The sequence below is a fragment of the Danio rerio genome, chromosome 14 (assembly GCF_049306965.1).
Source record: "Danio rerio strain Tuebingen ecotype United States chromosome 14, GRCz12tu, whole genome shotgun sequence".
Lineage (NCBI taxonomy): Eukaryota > Metazoa > Chordata > Actinopteri > Cypriniformes > Danionidae > Danio > Danio rerio.
In genome coordinates, this window is record NC_133189.1 from 9,255,427 (window position 1) to 9,277,986 (window position 22,560).

The 22,560-nt window shown below is 35.9% G+C and overlaps 2 protein-coding genes across 15 annotated transcripts in view; one reads left to right on the forward strand and one right to left on the reverse strand.

Annotated features, from left to right (window-relative positions):
• Nucleotides 1–5,777: 5,777 nt before the first annotated feature.
• kcnk4a (potassium channel, subfamily K, member 4a) overlaps nt 5,778–22,560 on the forward strand; it is a 56,959-nt gene continuing 40,176 nt past the window's right edge. For 2 of the 9 annotated variants that reach the window (XR_012390219.1, XM_068213304.2), the window contains exons 1-3: nt 21,644–21,855; nt 22,001–22,059; nt 22,277–22,540. Coding sequence is in view for 7 of the 9 variants with exons in the window: in XM_068213304.2 (XP_068069405.1) it covers nt 22,029–22,059; nt 22,277–22,540 (295 nt within the window). In the remaining 2 variants the exon portion in view is untranslated. Of the gene's footprint in view, nt 5,799–7,062; nt 7,187–11,884; nt 12,193–16,305; nt 16,421–16,493; nt 16,655–20,818; nt 21,856–22,000; nt 22,060–22,276; nt 22,541–22,560 lie in introns of those variants that run through there. The other 7 variants (XM_068213303.2, XM_073922530.1, XR_012390220.1 and 4 more) reach the window with 7 other exon arrangements.
• LOC110438979 (serine/threonine-protein kinase pim-3-like) lies at nt 11,103–21,618 on the reverse strand. 6 transcript variants are annotated; one of them, XM_073922537.1, is made up of 9 exons: nt 20,599–21,618; nt 20,395–20,453; nt 19,914–20,177; nt 19,706–19,788; nt 19,556–19,606; nt 19,114–19,486; nt 18,809–18,988; nt 18,623–18,718; nt 11,716–12,174 (listed from the first exon to the last, which is right to left on the reverse strand). In XM_073922537.1, the coding sequence occupies exons 2-8, from the start codon at nt 20,423–20,425 to the stop codon at nt 18,627–18,629; spliced, it is 1,074 nt and encodes a 357-aa protein (XP_073778638.1). In that variant the 5' UTR covers nt 20,426–20,453; nt 20,599–21,618; the 3' UTR covers nt 11,716–12,174; nt 18,623–18,626. The 6 variants fall into 6 exon arrangements, with proteins under 6 accessions (XP_073778642.1, XP_073778643.1, XP_073778638.1 ...); XM_073922540.1 differs by having other exon boundaries at nt 20,638–20,767; XM_073922536.1 differs by lacking the exon at nt 11,716–12,174 and adding an exon at nt 17,591–18,524.

Sequence of the window (22,560 nt, forward strand, 5' to 3'; positions counted from 1 at the left end):
CATGTGTAAGCTACCTCTTCATAAATATTTTTGAGCGTATTTGTGAGTGGGTTAATTCCGTCGGCTCATGTATGGCATATGTAAGGATCCTTGAGATCACACAGAGAAATGAAGGCTCTGGTAACTGTCAGAAACCGTTCTTGTATCCACCAATAACACTCCTGTGCTTTTCCGATGTGTATTTCAATCAGCGCCCTAAAGGTTAAGAACTCTCGGTTTGTGTCTTTTGGCTGACCAGGTTGTTCAAAAAAAGTCTATGTTTAGTCAAGAGTGAATGCTTTGCTCTGGTTCATAACATTTCTACTCATCTGTCAGAAATGTACTGCTGGCACAACATCATCAAACAAACCTGCTTCGTTCACAAGTCATTTCCACAGATGAAGTACAACCTGTTTTGGGAAATAATGTAATAACAGACTGTGATAACTCATGAACATGGAGTTACGCACTTGTGTTTGCAAAAGGCAAATGTTAGTCATTGTTGGAGTTGAAATCAAAGGCATGTCTTGTGATGTGATATCCCATATCGGAGCTTTTAAAGGATTTAAGGGCCATTTTGGTCTTTGCATCACCACAGTCAGGGAGTGCTGTTTATTCTCTCCTGAGCTTTGCTTGGGTCCAGAGCTCCACTGCTCTCCTTACGCTGAAGGTTTTGAATTCTGAGCGCTCCATACTTGACAGTGATTTAATAATGCACTTCTGTCCACAGATGACAGACGTTTTGTCCAGTTAGTGCTGGGTCATCACCATGGCTGGCTTCATTAACTCGTGTGACATGTTGTCTTTATTTAGACATAAACAAGATTAATTTAAGGCACAGTTTACACCAAAATGAAGGTTGCTTACCATTACCTCACCCACTATTTGATCCAAACTTAATAAAATTCTGTTTTCTGTTAAATACAAATGAACTTAATCTGAAGGATGTGGGAAACCGGTGGCCACTGATTTCCAAAGTGAGAAAGGGAAGCCGATGGCTGCATTTTTCTAAATATATTTTGTTGTGTTCAGCAGTAAAAAGAAAGTTATTAAGGTTTGGAACAAGTGGAGGATGAGTAAATGATGACAGGATTTTCATTTGCGGCAGAACTGTCCCTTTAACAACTTTTTATTTTACCTTAAATTAAATTAAAGACCAAACCTGTAACGGAATTAGACAAAGTAAGGGGCAGAGATTCTTTAGATTACTTTTTCTGATGAAAATCAGATACAAGTCAGAATGTCAGAAACATTTTTAAAACAAAGATATTTCTAATAATTATGAGCTAAAATGTGTTTGATGAATCTGAATTTGAAGAAAAGTGACAATTAATACAGTTAGTTTTCACTGAACATAGCATACCACTGGACATCACCACATGGGCTCGACTACTTTGGCAAACCTTTGTCAAGTACCACAACACGTAGTTGCATTCACAAATGCCAGCGAAAACTGTACTGTGCCAAAAGAAAGCCTTATGTTAACAGTGTCCAGAAGCAGCATTGACTTCTCTGGGCTTGGAGGCATCCGGGATGGACCATCATGCAGTGCAAACGTACTGTGGTCAGATGAGTCCGTATTTCAGGTATTTGTTTTGGGAGAAATGGACGTGTGCTCTGGACCTCAGATCAATCTTTACCTGTTACCAGCAACAAGTCCAAAACCCAAGGTCTGTCGTGTTATGAGGATGCATCAGTGCCCTTGGCAAAGGTAACCTGTACATCTGTGATAACACCATAATGCTAAAAAGTATAGATTTTGGAGCACAATATCCTTCTTTTCCAGGGACCCCCATGCATATTTCAACAAGACAAGGCAAAACTGCACACATTACCAAGTCTTGGCTGCGGAAGAAGAGGATCCAGGTACTTGACTGGCCTGTCTGCAGTCCCAACCTGTCTCCAATAGAGAATGTGTGGTGCATTTTAATGTGAAAAATGCAACAACGAAGACCCCGTACTGTTGCCCACCTTAAGACTTGTTTGCAGGAAGAATATGGCAAAATTACACCTGAAACACTTCATGAATTGTGTCTTCACATTTTTAAAGTGTTGTGAAAAGGAATGGCAACATTACAAAGTGGTAAATGCTTTACTGTTCCAGCTATTTTTTAATTGTGTTGCAGGAACCAAAACTGGAATATGTTTTCATTTTGGGGGAAAAAAACAATAAAAATCATGAGGAACACAATAAATAATATTTGTTGTCAAAGTAAATTTTTAAATCACTACATTCATTTTTAATTTGCATTTTCTGTAGGCTACTGTCCCAACTTTTTTCTAATTTGAGCTTGTAGGTAAGAATTATTTTTTATTTACATAACATGGAAGGCCATTTTCATGGAAGGATTTTTCTTCTTAAGACATTTTGTGTTCACGCAGTTTTCTCAAGAAAAAGGAGAATACATTTCTAAAAAATCTTAGAAACAAACTAAAGTTTTTCATTTATTTTTACCATAGGGTCGCCACAGCGGAATAAACAGCCAACTTATCCAGCTTATGTTTTACATATGCCTTTCCAACTGCAACCTAGTTCTGGGAAACACCCATACACTCACACACACATACACTCAATTTGTTTTTATTATGTTCACCTATAGTGTATGTCTTTTGACTGTGGGGGAAATTGGAGAACCCGGAGAAAACCAACGCTAACACGGAAAAAACATGCACCAGCACCAGAAATGCCAACTGACCCAGCCGGGACTCGAACTAGTGACCTTATTGCTGTGAGGGGACAGTGCTAACCATTGAGCTATACCATGTCGCCCAGTTATAGTTATGACCATGGGCGTTGCTAGGCCTATTTTGGGGGGCTGTACCCCTGCCCCCCCTGTATTTCTTTTCAGCCCCCCTAAAACATTTTTGATTAGCCTATAAACTGTAGACCAAATTACTGTCTCTGTCCCTTTAAATTTGATATGAAGACGGCGGCAGAATTCGGCTCCTCCCCGACTTTCGTTTTTTATTTGATCAGCAAACCACAGCTGGGGTCCGTTCTTCGTACCTCGCTTAAATGATCTAAGATGATTTGGCAGATTCTGGATCTTTTAATCTTGATAACTGATCTCTCGCTAATTTGGTTCTCCAAACAAGTTCGCGAATCAGATTAGAATATCTGGATGAACTGATCTGAGATCGCTGCGTTTGTTGTGAAGGACAGATCTATCGATCCTCGAAATCATGATCAGCAATGCAACGATTGGCTGACGGCACAGCAGCGTAATGACATCATCTGATTAATATTCAATTATCCATGTGAGCAAAATTACATCAAATTGGCAGTAAACGGCTTGTTAAATATGACACGCAGTAACTTCACATTTGTTGTGAGCTGCAGGCTTTACACTTTCATTTGACAAGACAAGAGTATTCATCATGTATTTCAATGCAAATCAATGTATTTAGTTCTTCATTTAGAAAAGATTTTCTTTATTATAGTAGCCGTTTTTTAATCGGTGTAAAGAATAACTGGTTGTTTCCAAAAGCATTTTGATATTGGTAAAGGCGTCTGCAACTTTTGTGAAGCATCACTGGCATATTAACTGTCAAAACATGTTTATGACTGCATAAATGTATTATTGCTTTTAAAAAAAGTCACATATTGTGCATTTCTATTATACACAATAGATTCTATTCAAATGTGTATAATAGATCTTATTCTATTATACACATTTGTACTAAAGCGATCTAAAAAGTTCATATCAATAAGTTTTCTCTTTGCACCACCAGGTGGCAGTCTTTGTACTTTCATTTCGAGGGTGCAGATTGCACATGTTTTATTAATATGTATAACTTTATTTATTTTATTAATGACTATAACTTTTATATATATAGTTAAAAAATATTTACTATTTTCCCAAGTGTATATAACTTTTACTGTAAGAAAATATCAGAACTCGGTACATACTTTCTGTATTATCTTTGCTTGAACTGAGCCGATCTAATCCTGTTTATATGATATGAACCTGCTCCCGATCAGGTTTGACCTAGCAGATCTGTTGCCATGACAACAACTCTCGGATCAGCTTTGAAGAACGAAACGATCCTGGATCGTGTCAAATCGTCAATATCCAAATCCAGCTAACTGAGTAATCCACGTACGAAGAACAGACCCCTGTGCAAAGCGAGTGCAAGTGTTTGTTTATTGATCAATTGTGATAAAATACGCTTGTTTGCAGTTCTTTGCTATGGGTACACTTGATCACTTGTTCCCCAATGTCAGATAGGAGCAATCGGGTTTGCCCATCTCATGTGTTGTTTTATATTAAAAATGTTTTCTATTTTAATATTATGATTCAGTTTGTAAAAATATGTGAATTATCTTGTAGGTTAAAATAAATATATTTTTAAATGTATGCCATTTCATTAGAAAAGTGGCAGTTTTATTTATTAAATATGGAAACAAAATTGTACTTTAACATATAAAGTGGCTTTAACTAGGTTTGTTGAACCTAATGGCTCGTTCAGAATTCAAATGACTATGCACGTTTATACAATACAGTGGAATACAGCTAGCTTAGCACACAACCCTATATTAGTCAAACATTTTTAAGTGTATTACTATTAAATTATTACTTATAAATACATTAGGGTTATATATAGGTCAGAATTTTTAGCCCCACCCCAAAGATTTTTTTTTCTTTTTCAAATGATGTTTAACAGAGCAAGGAAATTTCACAGTATGTCTGATAATATTTTTTTCTTCTGGAGAAAGTCTTATTTGTTTTATTATGAAAAAAAGCATTTTTACATTTTTTAAAAACCATTTTTAGGTCAATATTATTAGCTCCTTTAAGCTATATATTTTTCGATAGTCTACAGAAAAAACCATCGTTATACAATGACTTGACTAATTAACCTGCCTAGGTAACTTAATTAACCTAGTTAAGCCTTTAAATGTCACTTTAAGCTGTATAGAAGTGTCTTGAAAAATATCTAGCCAAATAATATTTACTGTCATCATGGCAAAGGTAAAATAAATCAGTTATAAGAAAAAAGTTATTAAAACTATTATATGTAGAAATGTGTTGAACAAATCTTATTATTATATATATATATATATATATATATATATATATATATATATATATATATATATATATATATATATATATATATACATATATATGTATATATACACATATATACATATATATGTATATATACATACATATATATATATATATATATATATATATATATATATATATATATGTATATGTATGTATGTATGTATGTATATATATATATATATATATATATATATATATATATATATATATATATATATATATATATATATATATATATATATATATACACATATTTTGGCACATATATATATATACATAATGAAAAAATGAAAACCCCAAATTCGCCCCTGGCACCTCGCACCTTTTCTATAACTAGAAGCTCCAACCAACAGAGACGTCTTTAATTTTTTTTATCATTGATTTCAGAGCTGTTTGAGTACAAACAAACACGGAACAAAACATTTAGAATTATTTCCCAAAATAACCAAGCTGCAACCGTAAAAGAACATTAGAGCAATGTTCTCTAACTGTTTGATCGCCAGAGTTTTAATACACAGACGACATGAAAGATGAGAGAAAGTTCTCAACGCAAATGTTTGAGCAGAATAAACCGCCAGCTTTCATTTGTCTCTGCCAAGCGTTCTCCTCTCATTCTTCTGCTCTTTGTCTGCTCTCATGTTGGCAGGTTCACGTGAGGGTTGGGAATGGGGAAAGTCCTGTGTTGGAGAAAGGGAAATCCTTACCGTCACACACTCACGAGTCCCGACAGAGCCGCGCGCTGAGGTAAGACACACTCCTCAACAACTCTACACGCATTTTCTAAAGCTATACACTGATTTAATAAAGAGTTGACATTTGGAAGTAGATAATAATTAAGCTATTCTTTAAAAAGTCCATCACATTGAAAGACACAAATAACTAAACATTTACTTGATATTAATAGCATGAAGAAAACGTATTGTACAGTAGGAGTGTGTGGATCTGTCAATAATTATTAAGATGGTTAAGAAAATATGAAAGTCTTATGAACATGGATTTTACACAGTATCTGTAGCCTAAAATCAACGAATTTTTTTAATGAAAGGTTTTAGGCTAGCAAAATGCCTTATAAACAATGTTGTAATGGGTTGTTTTGTGAATGATTACCATAAAAGTAAATCGACTATTGAACGTAATTTTATTCACATGGTTTGGATTATGTAGCCTATCCCATAGTTTACATCTTGTTCATATGTTTTCGTTGCTGGTCTTTTTAAGCAAATTTGTTTCTTAAACATCTTAACAGTCTTATAATATAGTGTAATTACACTTACAGTAGGAAAACGAGGTTTTATTTGTAGCTAATTGCTAATTTTTAGCTTGTGTACCGGCTGTTGTGCGTTATAATGCATTAAAAACACTTGTTATTTTTGTAAAATCATGATTGTTTATTATGTTGTCAGGAGGATTATATATTAGATGGTATAAGTCGAGTGTAAGAGGCATTATGATGTGTGTATTAAAATGCCTTTAAAAAAGACAAACATGCAGAATTATAGAAAGTGTTTTCGATTTTTAAAATGATTATCATAGACAGCTATGATTTTCTCTTTTGTAATATGCGTGAATATTGAGTGTCCTTTGAAGCTCAAAATCAATATTATTAATAGTTTGAATTATATAATGGCTTTACAAAGATGTTTAAAATTTATGTGCATAATAAATGCAATATAAAACAGAGCACAGTAAAAATAAAACGAACGACTGCAAATACTGAAAGTGACAACCTAATATATATACCATAATATGCGGTAACTATGTGGCTACAAAGCAAGCCCAGAGAGCCCTGTTGAGCATCAAGATCCTGTCAGAACAATCTGTTTACACAGACCTTTCGCCAGAAGTTCTGTTTCAATGCCGTCATGTGTTGTCTTCTCTGTACCTTCACTGCTCTCCTGTTCTGTGTCTGGACTGGGTCAAACCTTCTGAAGCCCAGAGCTGATCTCCAGTCAGTTTCAGGTTGTCTGGAGGAATTTTAAAGTGTATTTTATTTACCATTATGTCTCAGGTTTTAGTGTGGGCTGGTGAAATAGGCTGCACAGACACATGAAGAGTGTAGAAGCAACTACAGCAAACATCTGATATGGAGGAGAAGGAGAAATCTGTGGAATTGGATTAAATTCTTTCATAAGGTAAATAATGAATTATTTATTTTTTTGTGATTAAACCACTTTTACTATATTCTGTATCTTATAAATATAGTTATTATTCTTATTATTAGTTTTAAATTATTAATAATGATGAATGACGACTAAATTGTACCAAAACACTTTTAAAGCAGAACATTTCTCAAAGACAAAATACAATCTTGCAATTGTAGGAAAAATGTAAGTGGTGCCTTATTAACGTAGTATGTAAGGCCATTTTTGCCATGAAATAAAAAAAATCTGTGTATATATATTGATTTGTCTTACAAGTGTGACTTTGTTCTCAGAATATTACAGAAAATTACATTTATCGTTCGAAATTGTAAGAAAAATGTGAGAATTGCCCTTAAATTCAAATAATTTGGATAACAGTTTCGCCATAGTATAAAAGATAAAGCTATGGCAACATGATTTCTTACAATTCCAATTTCTATCCAGCAAAAAAGCCTGACTTGTTCTCCTAAAATAGTTTTGAAAGCCATTTGTAACCATTGACTTGCATAGTAGGACAAGCTAATACAGGTTCAACATTTTTGCACTAAACATAAGAACGAAAGGTTTGAAACTCAAAGCTTGAATGAAGTTTACATTTTTTTCTTTTTTTGGTTGAACTATATCTTGAAGTTATAATTTTGAGCTGTTTTAATACATTACATTAAAAATAAAATTGAAATTGCACAGGGTTTTTGCAGGTTTCAGCAAGTCAAATTTAAGACTGTTTAAGACCTTTTTAAGATTATTATGAATTATATTTTTTATATTTTTATACAAGGCAGAATGCTTATATTGGACATTATTTTAAATGTAAAAAAATTATTCGTGTCTTATTCATTCATTCATTTTCTTTTCGGCTTAGTCCCTTTATTAATCTGGGGTCGCCACAGCGGAATGAACCACCAACTTATTCAGTATAAGTTTTGCGCAGCGGATGCCCTTCCAGCTGCAACCCATCACTGAGAAATATCCATTCACAGTCATTTACACACATACACTACGGACAATTTAGCTTACCCAGTTCACCTATACCACATGTCTTTGGACTTGTGAGGGAAACCGGAACACCTGAAGGAAACCCATGTGAACACGGGGAAAACATGCAGTTGACCCAGCCATGGCTCGAACCAACGACCATCTTGCTGTGAGGCGATTGTGCTACCCACTGCGCCACCGTGCTGCCCGATTCATGTCTTATCCATATTTTAAATAATGTATCAAAACAAGAAAACTAGTTGTACAAATACACTTTTTTTATCTGCCGCTATGCTGACACATAAGCATTTGTAGCTCCGCCCTCTTTTGAACAGAGCACAATCTCGTTTGAATGTAAAGCGACAGCCACCAAAACGGCACAATTTGCATCAAAATAGTGATGCGCGGATGGCGGTTATATCCGCAGGTGCTGTAGATAATCCGCAGGTCGGGCCGGTTGGGTAATAAAAAATACCTTATGATTAATTGCAGGTGGGTGGTTGGTGGATATTGCGGGATATTGCAGTGGACCAGCTAAAAAAAAGAGTGGGCTTTGCAGACTGGGAAGATGAGATGCCCAAAATAATGGATGAAGTGCAAGAGTAGCCTACTGTTAGAAGTTTCAGTTAGAGAAGTCATCAGAGGAAAATCCTTGTTGTGGGAGAAACAATTGAGAAACAACAATCGTTTATTTCTATGACTGCAGCGCCTTGCAAGGAGAATTTTGTGCATTCCTACAACAAGTGATGCGAGTGAACGCTTATTCAGTGCCGTGTTTTGGAGTTGAGGCGGAATTGCCTGAATTTAAACACAGTAGATGCTATTTTGATTTCAGTTCAGTTTCAGTTTCCTTTGTTTTTGTCATTCAAAACATCACAATAAAATTGTAATGCAGAACGAAATTACGTTGCAACAGACCCAACGAGAACATAAAATACATCAGTGGCCCTATCATATACCCGGCGCAATGTGGCACAAGGCGCGACGCAATTGTTGTTTGCTAGTTTCAGCTTGGCACACGAGTCCTTTTGACGTTTTGCGCCAAGCTGTTTCAATAGCAAATGCATTTGCGCTCATATGTGCGCCCATAGGCGTTCTGGTCTAAAAAGGGAGGCGTGTTGAGGCACATTGCTGGCACGCTGCTATTTTGAGAAACTATAACAGATTTTTCAATAGACCAGAACAAAGCTGGTCTATTGTCCAGCGCAGAGCGCGTTAGTTGTGTGCCTCGCTTACACACTGCTTAATACACACAAGATGTAGAGCAATACGCAAATATCTTTACATATTAAAAAGAATTAAAATATTAAGGATATATATATATATATATATATATATATATATATATATATATATATATATATATATATATATATATATATAATAAGGATATATATAGAATATAAATATAAAAGATTAAAGTATTACAAAATATATTATTTTCTAGCCAACATAAATATAAAAACCACTGCCTTCATGACTTCTTCAGTTCATTCAAAACAATTTGCTTTTGTATAATGTTATTATTATTAGCAGTATTATTTATTATATGCATATTAATATTTGTTTTATTAAAAACAAGTTTAGAATTGCCCACCTGCTGGTTTTAGACAATATGGGGCACAGCATGTGTTTTAGGATATAACTCAGTTTTTTGAACACACTTCGTCATTATTGTTCATTTATTCGTTTGCTGGAAATTAAAACTGATTTTAGAAATAGTTTTGAAACAAATATTTGCGTTTAACAAACTAAATTAATTATTTATAGGCTAATTGATGTCTGTGCATACAAGGTTTCCTTATCCGCGAGAGCGAAAGTGAAAGTTAATAATTTATCTCTTATTCTCGCGCTGTAGATGCTCTGTTTAACTGTTTTCTTGCTAGTGAAATGCTCAGTTTTTCCACTTACACTTACTTTACATCATGTAAATAGCAAATGCGCTTATGGCGCAACACAATTGGCTCTTAAAGGGAATGGGAGATGAGACTCTGAATGGTTTATTCTCAAAACACACCTATAACTTATTAAGAAAATAAACTCAACCCTTTTAGACCATGCGCCACAGTGCAAAGCGGATTTTTCCGTCCTTATATTAGCAAAAGTGTATTCTGACACGCCCTGAATGCGTTTGCGCCATGCGCTTTGCACTTTGCGCATGGACCGTCAAAATAGAGCCCCAGTATACAAACACTATAAAATCCTAACATAATAAATAAGCTTTTATAATTTCATAAAAATATAGTTATATAAGATATAACCCAATTAAAAAAATCTCTAAAGAGAATAACTTAATACAAAAATAGCTATTTCACCATTTTGCACAGTGCAAAGAAAAAGATAAGTAAACAGCATAGCTGCCGTTTAGGCTGAAGTGGCACCGTTTTTGTTGTCTTGTTACTGTATTTGTAAAAGCTAAAATGTCTTATTTTTTCTTTCTGTATCTATTTGAAAATGAAGAAAACTTTTGTTTTTATAAATAAACCTTAAAGATTAACATATTATTTTACTATCAGAGATGCGCAGATCAGCTCAATGAATCTGCTGTTAATATCCACGGTGACATATTATCATGCCTAAAACAAAGAATTAAATTATTAAAGTGACGATTTAGTACGGATTGGGTGCGGATACATATATTAGATTAAACTATATGTGCGGGCGTGTGGTGGGTGGATGATTAGTATGAAGCCGCAGATTCGGGGAGAGGGTGCTCGCTGCAGAGCCATTTGAGGAGAGCTGAGCTCCAGCGAGGGGGAGCATGAGCTGTCGCTCCTCCTCCTGTAAGCTGTTTTAATGCGTACACCAACCCCACCCCTAACCCTACCCCCAGTGACATCACTCGTAGGAGAAGTGCAAAAAAGGTGGAGCTCAAGCTTAAGCTCCCCCTCGCTGGAGCTCAGCTCTCCTCAAATGGCTCTGCAGCGAGCACCACTTGGATTCGGGTGACATTTCAGCTGATCTGCACATCTCTAGATCAAAACCTAAAAGGAGCAGTTTCAAAGAGTTGTAAAACATTATTTGTGTGGTATTTTAGGATGAAATTTAACATACAGTACACACTCTAGGATCATCAAAGACTTATTGCATATCTTGTAAAAAGCAGCATAATAGTTCACCTTTACCTTTTACTTTCACCAAAATTTTGTGTTTGGTATTTTTTCTTTAAATCTCACAGCCCTAACTTGTTTCCACACTTCATTTATCATTAATAATCATTAGTTATGAGTGAATGTTTTAATAATAAAATGTTTTGTACAAAACTTTTCTACTAAAATTAAAAGGTACTTTTATTGCTGGAATCAGCTTCCAGAAATGATCAGATGTGCTCCAACATTAGGCATGTTCAAATCAAGACTGAAAACACATCTGTTTAGCTGTGCCTTTACTGAATGAGCACTGTGCTGCGTCCGACAGATTGCACTATTATGTTTTATGTCTTCTTCATTCTTTTATATCACATTTTACCTGTTTTTATGTTTTTTTTTACTCATTTTTATTATTCGTTTTTATTTTTATTTTACTTGTTTCTTTTATTCTTGTTTATGTAAAGCACTTTGAATTGCCACTCTGTATGGAATGTGCTATATAAATAAACTTGCCTTGCCTATTGGAGACTGTCAGATTGCTTGATTTGTGTACTTTATCCATCACTGACCTTAAATACTTTTTCCAGATTCTCAAAGCTCTCTCAAATCTCTTCATATACCACAGATAATGTCATTACTGTGAGCATTTCCCTTGACGTTCCCCTCTACGCTCCAGCAAACCTGATGGACACACGATGACCTGTGTTTCCACAACAGTCCTCCAGCTGGCCTGACGTCACAGCCATGCGCTACTCCACACTGTTGACCATCCTGGCGGCGGTGCTGCTGTATTTGGTGCTGGGGGCTTTGGTGTTCGGCTGGCTCGAGTCCTCCAGGGAGGAATGGGCTCATCGGGAGCTGCTCACCTCTCAGATGGCTTTCCTGCAGAACCACAGCTGCGTCACCGCTTACAGTCTGAGGGAGTTCACAGAGGTTGCACAAAATCAATCAACGCGGAAACTGATATACTGATTATGTGTACTTAAATAATTGTTTTAAATCAGGAACATTTTAACTAGCAGTCGACAGTGCTATTTTAGTGTTGTTAATATAGAATTTCAATAATTATTCATTATTGTCAGTTTTGTTTTTATTTGAATTTACATTTTAGTAATTTGCAATAGAGCTGGGCAATTATCCGACAATCAAAATCTCAATTGATTGAACATTTTAACTAGATTACAATTAATGAACAAATATTTTATTAATTAAATTTTTTATAATACATTTTTAATAATTCTTTTTTAAAATTTTTTATATATTTTTTACAATTAATAGTTCACTGACAAGTTTTGTACAGTAAATATGCTCACATATCACAAGTGAGAGATTTCTGAAGGGTGCATCACATGATTTTAAAATAATTAAACATGCAACTAATTATTTTACAGTTATGTCCAAGGTGTTGCAGGTAATATACACCCATCCCTTGATGTTGCCATTTTTGGGGGTTCCAAAGATTTGGTCCCAATTCAATTCTAAACAACTTGATATTTTGGCCTTTACCTCATTATGAGCCGGGCGTCATATTCTACTTCGCTGGAAATCAAATAAGCCTCTAACTACATCCCAATGGCTTGCAGATTCTATGCATTTTCTAAAGTTGGAAAAGGTTAGATGCTCTGGGAAAACTAATTTCTTTAAAAAGTGGCAATGTTTTATAACTTTCCCAGGGATGGGTTGCAGCTGGAAGGGCATCCGCTGCGTTAAAAATTTGCTGGATAAGTTGGCGGTTCATTCCGCTGTGGCGACCCCGGATTAATAAAGGGACTAAGCTGCCAAGAAAATGAATGAAAGAATGAATGAATGTTTTATAACTTACTTTAACTCTCTTAAGGTATTGCCTTCCATTCAATAGATGCTATCTCCTTCCCCATTTTAATAAATTTTTTAGTAGTAATTTAATTTGTTTGTTTTATCTATTACTATTTTATACTGTTTAATTGTAAACATTTACTTTCAACATTGATAATGGATCTGAACATTTGATTGTGATAGTTGGTTGTAATTTTTCTGTACACTTATTATTCTTGTTTGAATTTTTCTTTTCCTCTTTTACTATTATTATCATCATAATTTTTTTCCCTTTTTATTACATTTTTTTTGTTTCTTCTCTGTTGTAAAAAACAACAACAAAAAACAACAAAGATAATAATATGTAACTTTTTGTACTGATATAGTGCTTGTTTAGTTTTTTAGTGTTATTTAAACATAAACATACAAATTATGTTATTTATATTATCTACTATCTGTGATTATTTATTGAACGTCAACGTTGAACAGCTAAAATTAAAACACACATTGCCTAAAACCAACAGCCGCTTTTTTCTTATGAAAAAGTGAAAATAAATAACATGCACTTTCGGAAACAAAATAAATCATTTTCAATGTTTTTGATATTAAAAGTAAAAAATAAGCAGTATTTCTTCTAAATACAACAACTCTTGTATATCCTGTGCAGTGAACAATACTTTAAACAGTGCATTTCTTACATCTTCTGTAAAGAAATATTTTAATGTAAATAATCGATTTAATGTAATAGAAAATATGCTATCGCAAGGCATCTCTGGCACAGCTTCCAACCATCGTCAATGTAGAGCAAAGTAGGGCTCAAGAATGGGTCCATCATCCTGTTGGACCAGAGATCAGATGTGGCAGCAAACTGGCCAGAGAAGTATAAATCACAGATTAACATAGGGGCGTCACGTGACTCCACAAGCGGAAGGGAAAGTAACCGAAAATATTGACTTGGAATAATTTGATCAATTATAGGTCCTGAATGTCGATTTTCATTACTCATTGATTAATTGCCCAGCCCTAATTTACAATGTACTTTTATTATTTTATTATGGTTTTAACATCAGTGATTATAGGACTTGAGCTATTATTATTTTTTTAAATTGTAAAATGTAAAATTTTATTTAATATATATATATATATATATATATATATATATATATATATATATATATATATATATATATATATATATATTCTAAAACAAAAATTTTAATACTTTTTTTATCATTCCCAAAGCAACATTTCAAAATGTTTTAATCTTATATTTATCATTTATCAAGACAAAATTATTATCTGTCCTGCGAAATTTTAATTCTTTTTCAAATATTTCCCAATTGCTGTCATAAAAGTTTTAATAAAATATTTCAAGTAACTGATTTCTTTTATCTTTGCCATGATAACAGTACATATTATTTTATTAATTATTTTGGAAGATACCAGTATTCAGCCTAAAGTGCAATTTACAGGCTAAACTAGGTTATTTCGATCATTGAATCAAATAAGAAAAAAATCGTAAGAGGTAGGGATGCTCAAAATAACGGATCAAGTGTTAACCTAAAGGGTGTGTTTGTAAACAATTAATGGTAAAACGATAAAAAATATTATTTTAAATACTTTTAAAGTTGAGCCAAAGAGGTTAGAATGACTAAGAGGCAACACTCAATAGAACCGTAACATAACAACAGCAGCGCTCAGCAACTGCCCCGGAATCAGCCATTTTGGAATGAAAGCGGTCGGCTATCCATAGGGTCTTATTGCTGTCGTGATGGCAAGCAGCTGCTTTGTTTTTATTTACCTTGTTTAAAAAACACATTAAAGCTGAGATACAACCTTTAAGATGACAATACAACACTTACTATCACAATCATCAGCACTTTTAATTGTTTATTTTACAGATATTATATTTTACATACTTATAATATGCTGTTGTTCTATTGGAATTTTCATTCCAAAATGGCCGCCGCGCCATCTACTGGCTGTTTCCCAAATCCCAAATTTCCCACTCTTTGCTCTTTGGTTTTGCTTCATAAAGGGCCGATCACCGAAAGCATTTTTTTGCGTTGTGAGGCGCATCTTTTCAATGGTTTACTAATGGCTGTAATCTTTTTGCGGGCTGCTTTAGCAACCTGCGCATCTCGCAATTTGCCGTTGCGCGATATGTGCGCTCGAGCGGAAAAACGTGTTACCTCAGTCGCGTCTTTTTCATTATTCCATCAAATAAAAGCAGAGGCGGGGTTTCCGTTGAGGTGACAGCAGTGTTTGTGTTGTCAAGACGACTACTGCGAACTTTTAATAATGGAGAAGAGACTTGTGGTCGCTGTTTCAAGTTATCCAGAGCTGTATGACTTAAAAAATCTTGAATATCATAATGTTATTAAAAATTACAATTATAACAACAAAGACAGCAACACTCGCGCACAGTACAGGTCAGCTGATTCAGTCTTTCCTGGTGACATAAAAAAGAGCACCGCGCTTCTTTTTTTCTTGTCAACAAAAAAGGCAGTGTGGTGCGCCTCGCGTTTTTGGAATGGAAAAGCATGCTCGGTGTGATCGGCCCCTAAATGTGCAACATTGCACCACATATTTGTTAGATATACTCAGGAGAGTAACACGGAAAGGAAACACGGAGAGTACGAACACGGGAAACAAGTCACAAACATAATTAATACATAATCCTTAAACTAATGACTTTTATTAAAAATGTTGACAAAGGTTTTGTAATATAATACTAACAGCGGAGCATTAATTATGCATATTTTCCGTGGAGCGTATCGTAATATTTTTATTTGACGGAAAAAAAAACATGATTGGAATAAACCGCCTATTTATTATATTCTTCTTATATATTTTTTAAATAATTGACGTGCCTATTTTGTGTGATACATTTAATATCACATGTTAAAATAAATCAGGGTTTTAAAATGCAATATTTAATGTCATACAAAATAGGCACGTCAAATTTTTATATTAAATAATATTTTAATATTTATCTGATCAATTAACGGTTCATATCTGTTTAACGACCGGTGGTTATCGGTTGGCAACATTAACCAAAATGAGCTAATAATACTGAACCTTAAAATAATCTTAAAAAAAAAAAAACTCTTTTTATTTTAATCAAACTAAAAAAAATAATAATAATAATTACAAAATACTGTAAACATTAGTTATTCTGTATTCTCTAAAGTTCTTCCATTCTCTGTATACATTTAGTTGCATCCTCGGTAAATCGTCTTTTCTCTTTAGAAAGTGGTTGACGCCATTGAGGCAGGTGTGGATGCAAGAAGCACATCAAATTACACCAGCAGATGGGATCCATCCAATGCTTTCTTTTTCTGTGGCACCATAATCACCACCATCGGTGAGATGAACACACTTTTCAAATCAGCATATCATTGAATTCTGGCTGCATTTCACTCGTTCACTTCTTACAGGCTTTGGAAACATCTCACCCAAGACCAAAGGTGGTCAGTTGTTCTGCATATTTTACGCTCTGGTGGGGATCCCCATGTTTGGGATACTGTTAGCCGGGGTTGGAGATCACCTGGGCACCCTGCTGCGGAGAGCCGTGGCCAAGGTGGAGACTTTGTTCTTGGTAAGCGACTAAGTATTCACAGCATTATAATATTTTTTTTGGAATTAATTTCTTCAATATTTACTTTACCTTTTCAACGGGACTTTTAATTTTAAATAAGCCAGCTCAGGTGCTTTCGGTAAATTGTCATGCCATCATAAACTCGCCATGTTTAAGATCTGGTTTGTTTAAAATCAACGATTTTCACTGCCTGATTGAGATGCAATATAAAGTAGGTTTTACACCAGACAACAAGCAGTGCATTAAATACCATTATTACACGGCTGTCGGGGATAATGTTTTCTGATTTGTTCCATTCCAAGGTATGTTATTCACAGATAACAACTGCTGAATAACATAGAATCATCCGGGAACTTTGAATTACCTTGGTGAATAAATTCACATCCATAATACATCTACAGTACATCCATATGTTTCTGCCTGTGTCACACTGCTTTTTTCGACAGTTTGCTGTCTTCTTGTGAATGAATAATACATAGGTTAGTATATGCTTTATTCAACCGGTCTCCTTTCTGACAGCTTTGTGTTTTTTTACTGTTTGGCGCCATCTAGTGACAAAATAATGCACAGGTTATCTTATGGTCCATCCATCCGGTTTTGGTTTAGTCAGCTTTGTGTTTTATGAAAGAATTAATAAATTAAGGCGTAGAACAATGTTTTTGTGTCTAATTTTTATGTTTTGTGTAATGTAACAAGTGGGATAAAGCACATCCAGGATGGCTGTTTTCACTAGGGCTGCACAATACATCATTTCAGCATCCATATTACAATGTGAACATTCGCAATAGTGACATTGCGAGTATATGCATTGTTGAGTCTGGATTTTAATTGATTATTTTCCAAGTGTTTTTTGAGGCCTGTAAGTGTGTGAGGGTTATAAAAGCATTCAAGCGTAAGACATTTTACTGTTTTTATTCATTCATTCATTTTCATTTCGGCTTAGTCCTTTTATTAATCAGGGGTCGCCACAGTGGAATGAACCACCAACTTATCCAGCATATGTTTTAAGTAGCGGATGCCCATCACTGGGAAACATCCACAAACACACTCCTTCACACTCATACACTATGGACAATTTACCCTACCCAATTCACCTTTACCGCATGTCTTTGGACTCTGTGGGAAACCGGAACACCCGGAGGAAACCCATGCGAACGCAGGGAGAACATGCAAACTCCACACAGAAACGCCAACTGATTCAGCTGAGGTTCGAACCAGCCACCTTTTTGCTGTGAGGCGACAGCACTACCTACTGCACCACTGCATCGCCCCCATTTTTGATTTAACATGCATTAGATTTGCACAAAGTATCATAAACCTACTTGAGGTTACCTAAAAACAGCTAAACATTTAAAATTATCAAACAAAATAGGAAATTTGCCTCCACATAGCTCATAAATTACATTTAATTCCAGATTTATGGATGTGTAAATGGTTGACCGTATTTAAAAGCTTCACCACTTACTCAGACCTATTTTTTTGACGTTTCTCAACTGAAAGTGACTTTTTCATTCAGACAATTAAATTACAAATGTACTTGTCTGAAGGACAACCACATGTGAGAGCTTAATGTCAAGCTCTGATATGGTGTGGATATATATTTATGTATACATTTATATTTATGTAAATATCTGGTGAGGAGTGGAACTCAATGTTGCTCCTAAATCTCTTTGGTTAACAAGATCTGTGTTTGTCATTAGTTTTAGGTGATGTGAATTCTACATATGGACATACACTGGACTGAATTAACCGCTAATATTTATTTATTATCAGATAAAATCTCCATATTGAGCTGCTGGAGCTGATCTGTGGCCGTCTGGGGCTCTGCTTTCAGCATTTCTCTGCACTTCCTGTGTCACTCCTGCTCACCCTATACAAATCATTCACAGCGTTAATCCAGACTGACCCTAACAATACAAGCCCAGCCATGACTGCTGTCATTCAGATAAGTGTCATGTTATTGGCCACCTGTTCACTGTAACCAGGGATGGCTCTCAATATCATCCAAACTGGGCCGATCAGCTGCCGCTGGACTGAGACACCAGCGAATCAGCTGACGGCACTCTGTTACACACAACACCGTCTTCAGAAACTCAGAGCAACACACTTCTGCTCGCTCACCACATGATGTTCATTTGTGAGTGAGTCTCTTACCTGTGGACAGCTGTCTGGGAAAGTGCAGTCTGCTTTTGGACGTGACCCTCCGTGCACCTCTGAAAGGGAAACGGTCGCACAGGATGTTGAAGAGGGTCACTCCTACTGACCAGACTGTAGCTGGAGCCGCATGATAGCGCTGTCTGTGGAACCACTCAGGTGGAGCATATTCAAGAGTGCCTGAAAGACACAAGGAGAACACAAACACCCGCTCAAAACTCTCCAGTACACATTAACTCCCTTTAGTGGATCATCAAACAGTTTCCAGTTCAATCATACAGTTTCCTTCATCAACACAGACCCACCTGAGAAGTATTTGTAGGCCGAGCGCTTTAGCAGATCTCCACAGCCAAAGTCCAGCAGCTTGATGTCCTGGGACTCTGTGGAGATCAGCAGATTCTCCGGCTTGACGTCCCGGTGCAGGACGCGGCGGCTCTCGCAGTGTTTCAGCGCCGCGATCAGCTGCACCAGCACTCTCTTGGCCAGACGCTCGTCCAGACAGCCGTTCTCCTCACAGAAGCTCTGGAGATCCTGGCAAGGAGACGGCCGCTCCAGGATCAGGACGTAGCGTCTGGGACAGTCAAACCAGTCCAGCAGCTGCAGGACATAAGGGCAGGCAGGAGCTGAAGTGACGCGGGTCATCAGTGCCACCTCCAGAGGCAGCCGACCCTGACCATCCTGCAGGACAAACACTCCATTATCTCCAGAACTGAATCGAACACAACAACAGCTTCACAATGAACTCACGACTCTCAGTCTCCTCTGCGTCCGGTCTTTAGACACATATTTGATGGCCACCTAGACAGATAAAGCACAGTAAATCACACCTGCCTGATCATCACACATCACATTACTGATATCAGGCTGACTGAATGAAGAGTGGAGTAAACGTCTTACTGGCAGTCCATCTGACCTGCGGATCCCAGCAAACACAGAGCCGAATCCACCTCGTCCCAGCAGTGGGCCCTTCACATACTCGTCTGCAACACAGAAGAGCAAGAGAAATGTCTTAAAGAGAAAACAGGCTGCAATAGCAAAACTACAAGAGCATTAATGAAGAATGATGTAAGAACTGATAAGGTCTGGAATATGAGGTTATTCTGACCTCTGCGAGAGCGTTTGGCTGCTCTTCTAGATGAGGTGGACGGACGTTCCTCTTCTGGCGTTTGCTGGCTGCCGCTCTGCCACTTCCTCTTCCTGTTACCCTGATCTGCGGACAAAGACTCGGCCAACAGGGAAGACAGAGGAGCGACAAATCCTGGAAGCTCTCGGCTCACGGTCCGGGTTTCACCATCACCATCATGTGTCCAGACGTCCTGAACAGCTGCCTGGGTGAAAGCAGCACTCCTGGATCTGGAGCGGCCTGAGGCTACAATATTTCACATTTGATTATTAATATTAGTCAATTAATAATCAATGTCAGTAGATGCATTTACAATAAATACAACACATTTGATCATTTATAGTGGGAACAGTTGAGATGAAATGGGTTCTTTTGTACTAGTTGATTTGCATTAATTAATCCAAATATTATACAACATCATATCATAACTGATAATAAAAACATGATAAAGTTAAACACTCACCTCGTCTTTCACCCATGATGCTGTGATCCATTGACAAACTCCTCCAAACTCCACCAACGCTGAAAAAAGCAAATAAAGAAATAAAATATCAATTTAAATTAGAAACTGAAATAAAATGAAACTAAAAACAAGATTAAACACGATAAAATAATGACAAAAGGTGTCGAAAGCAACAATTTAAGCTCTTTCAAAAAATGAAAACACTTTTCAAAGAAAATATCCGTCGATCTCCTTATAAAATACAAGTCTTCTGTCAGAAATCCTCTGGTCTCCTTGAAGAATCGCAGTTTCAGCACAGAAATGTCTCAATTCTCTCTCAAATCTCTCCTCGTCTCTCCAACAGATAGCGGTGGGTTTCAGCGTTTATATATTGTCAAATCATAACACGCGTTGCTACTGCAACCACAACTTGAATCGCGAATCTGAATCACGTGAACAGAACAAAGCAATGCATCTCATCTCGACAAAAAATAGAATTAAAGATAGCTAAATTTAAATTATTAACTCAAAACATTTATTTATAATGTCTAGGAACTAATATTTAAAAATAGACGGTGAGCAATATTGAGCAAATTAACAAAACGAACTGACCGATTTTTGTGTTAATTTTTCGTCTATTTAGGAATTATTTTTATTAATATTATGTTAAAATTATGCAGTTTTTTTTCTTTTGGGCAAAAAACATCAACGACCTAAATCAGGTATTTGCGTATTCAGGTCACATGATCCTTTATAATTCCTAACGTCAATAAATGATCATTTCAGCACGAATCTGTGCAATAAATAACACGTGATATCACAAATAATGACATAAACGTGGTTTGAAAAAAAGGTGTCCAGTCGCTCTGAGTGCGGTTTACGATAACTGTAATCAAATGAATGAAGAAACGTATTATCACTGTACTGATATTTATTCTATCTAAACAATTTATTATTATTTCAAACTGTGGATTTATATGATTGCCCTTTTTGTCACAATCAAAGAGCATAATCTATGCAGAGATTAACGTTGGGCTAACGTTAAGTGAACAGATTTACGAGCCATTTACATCATTGAGAGTTTGATTTATTTTGTGTGTAATATAAAGTAACTTGCTTATTCACCAATTACTGTTTTGTAAATGAAATAATAATTTCAAGAATTATAAATTATTTATTTAAATGGGTAATATTCAATGCTATTCATATGTTGAGATGAGATGCGTAGCTTTATTTTTCTCACGTGATTCAGATTCGCGATTCAAGTTGTGGTTGCTATAGCAACGCGTGTTACGATTTGACTCTATATATAAACCTGATATAAACACTGAAACCCACCGCTATCTGTTGGAGAGACGAGGAGAGATTTGAGAGAGAATTGAGACATTTCTGTGCTGAAACTGCGATTCTTCAAGGAGACCAGAGGATTTCTGACAGAAGACTTGTATTTTATAAGGAGATCGACGGATATTTCTTTGAAAAGTGTTTTCATTTTTTGAAAGAGCTTAAATTGTTGCTTTCGACACCTTTTGTCATTATTTTATCGTGTTTTATCTTGTTTTTAGTTTCATTTTATTTCAGTTTTTAATTTAAATTGATATTTTATTTCTTTTTTTGCTTTTTTCAGCTTTGGTGGAGTTTGGAGGAGTTTGTCAATGGATCACAGCATCATGGGTGAAAGACGAGGTGAGTGTTTAACTTTATCATGTTTTTATTATCAGTTATGATATGATGTTGTATAATATTTAGATGAATTAATGCAAATCAACTAGTACAAATGAATAAATTTCATCCTAACTGTTCCCACTATAAATGATCAAATGTGTTGTATTTATTGTAAATGCATCTACTGACATTGATTATTGATTGACTAATATTAATAATCAAATGTGAAATATTGTAGCCTCAGGCCGCTCCAGATCCAGGAGTGCTGCTTTCACCCAGGCAGCTGTTCAGGATGTCTGGACACATGATGGTGATGGTGAAACCCGGACCGTGACCCGAGAGCTTCCAGGATTTGTGGCACCTCTGCCATCCCTGTTGGCCGAGTCTGTGTCCGCAGATCAGGGTAACAGGAAGAGGAAGTGGCAGAGCGGCAGCCAGCAAACGCCAGAAGAGGAACGTCCGTCCACCTCATCTAGAAGAGCAGCCAAACGCTCTCGCAGAGGTCAGAATAACCTCATATTC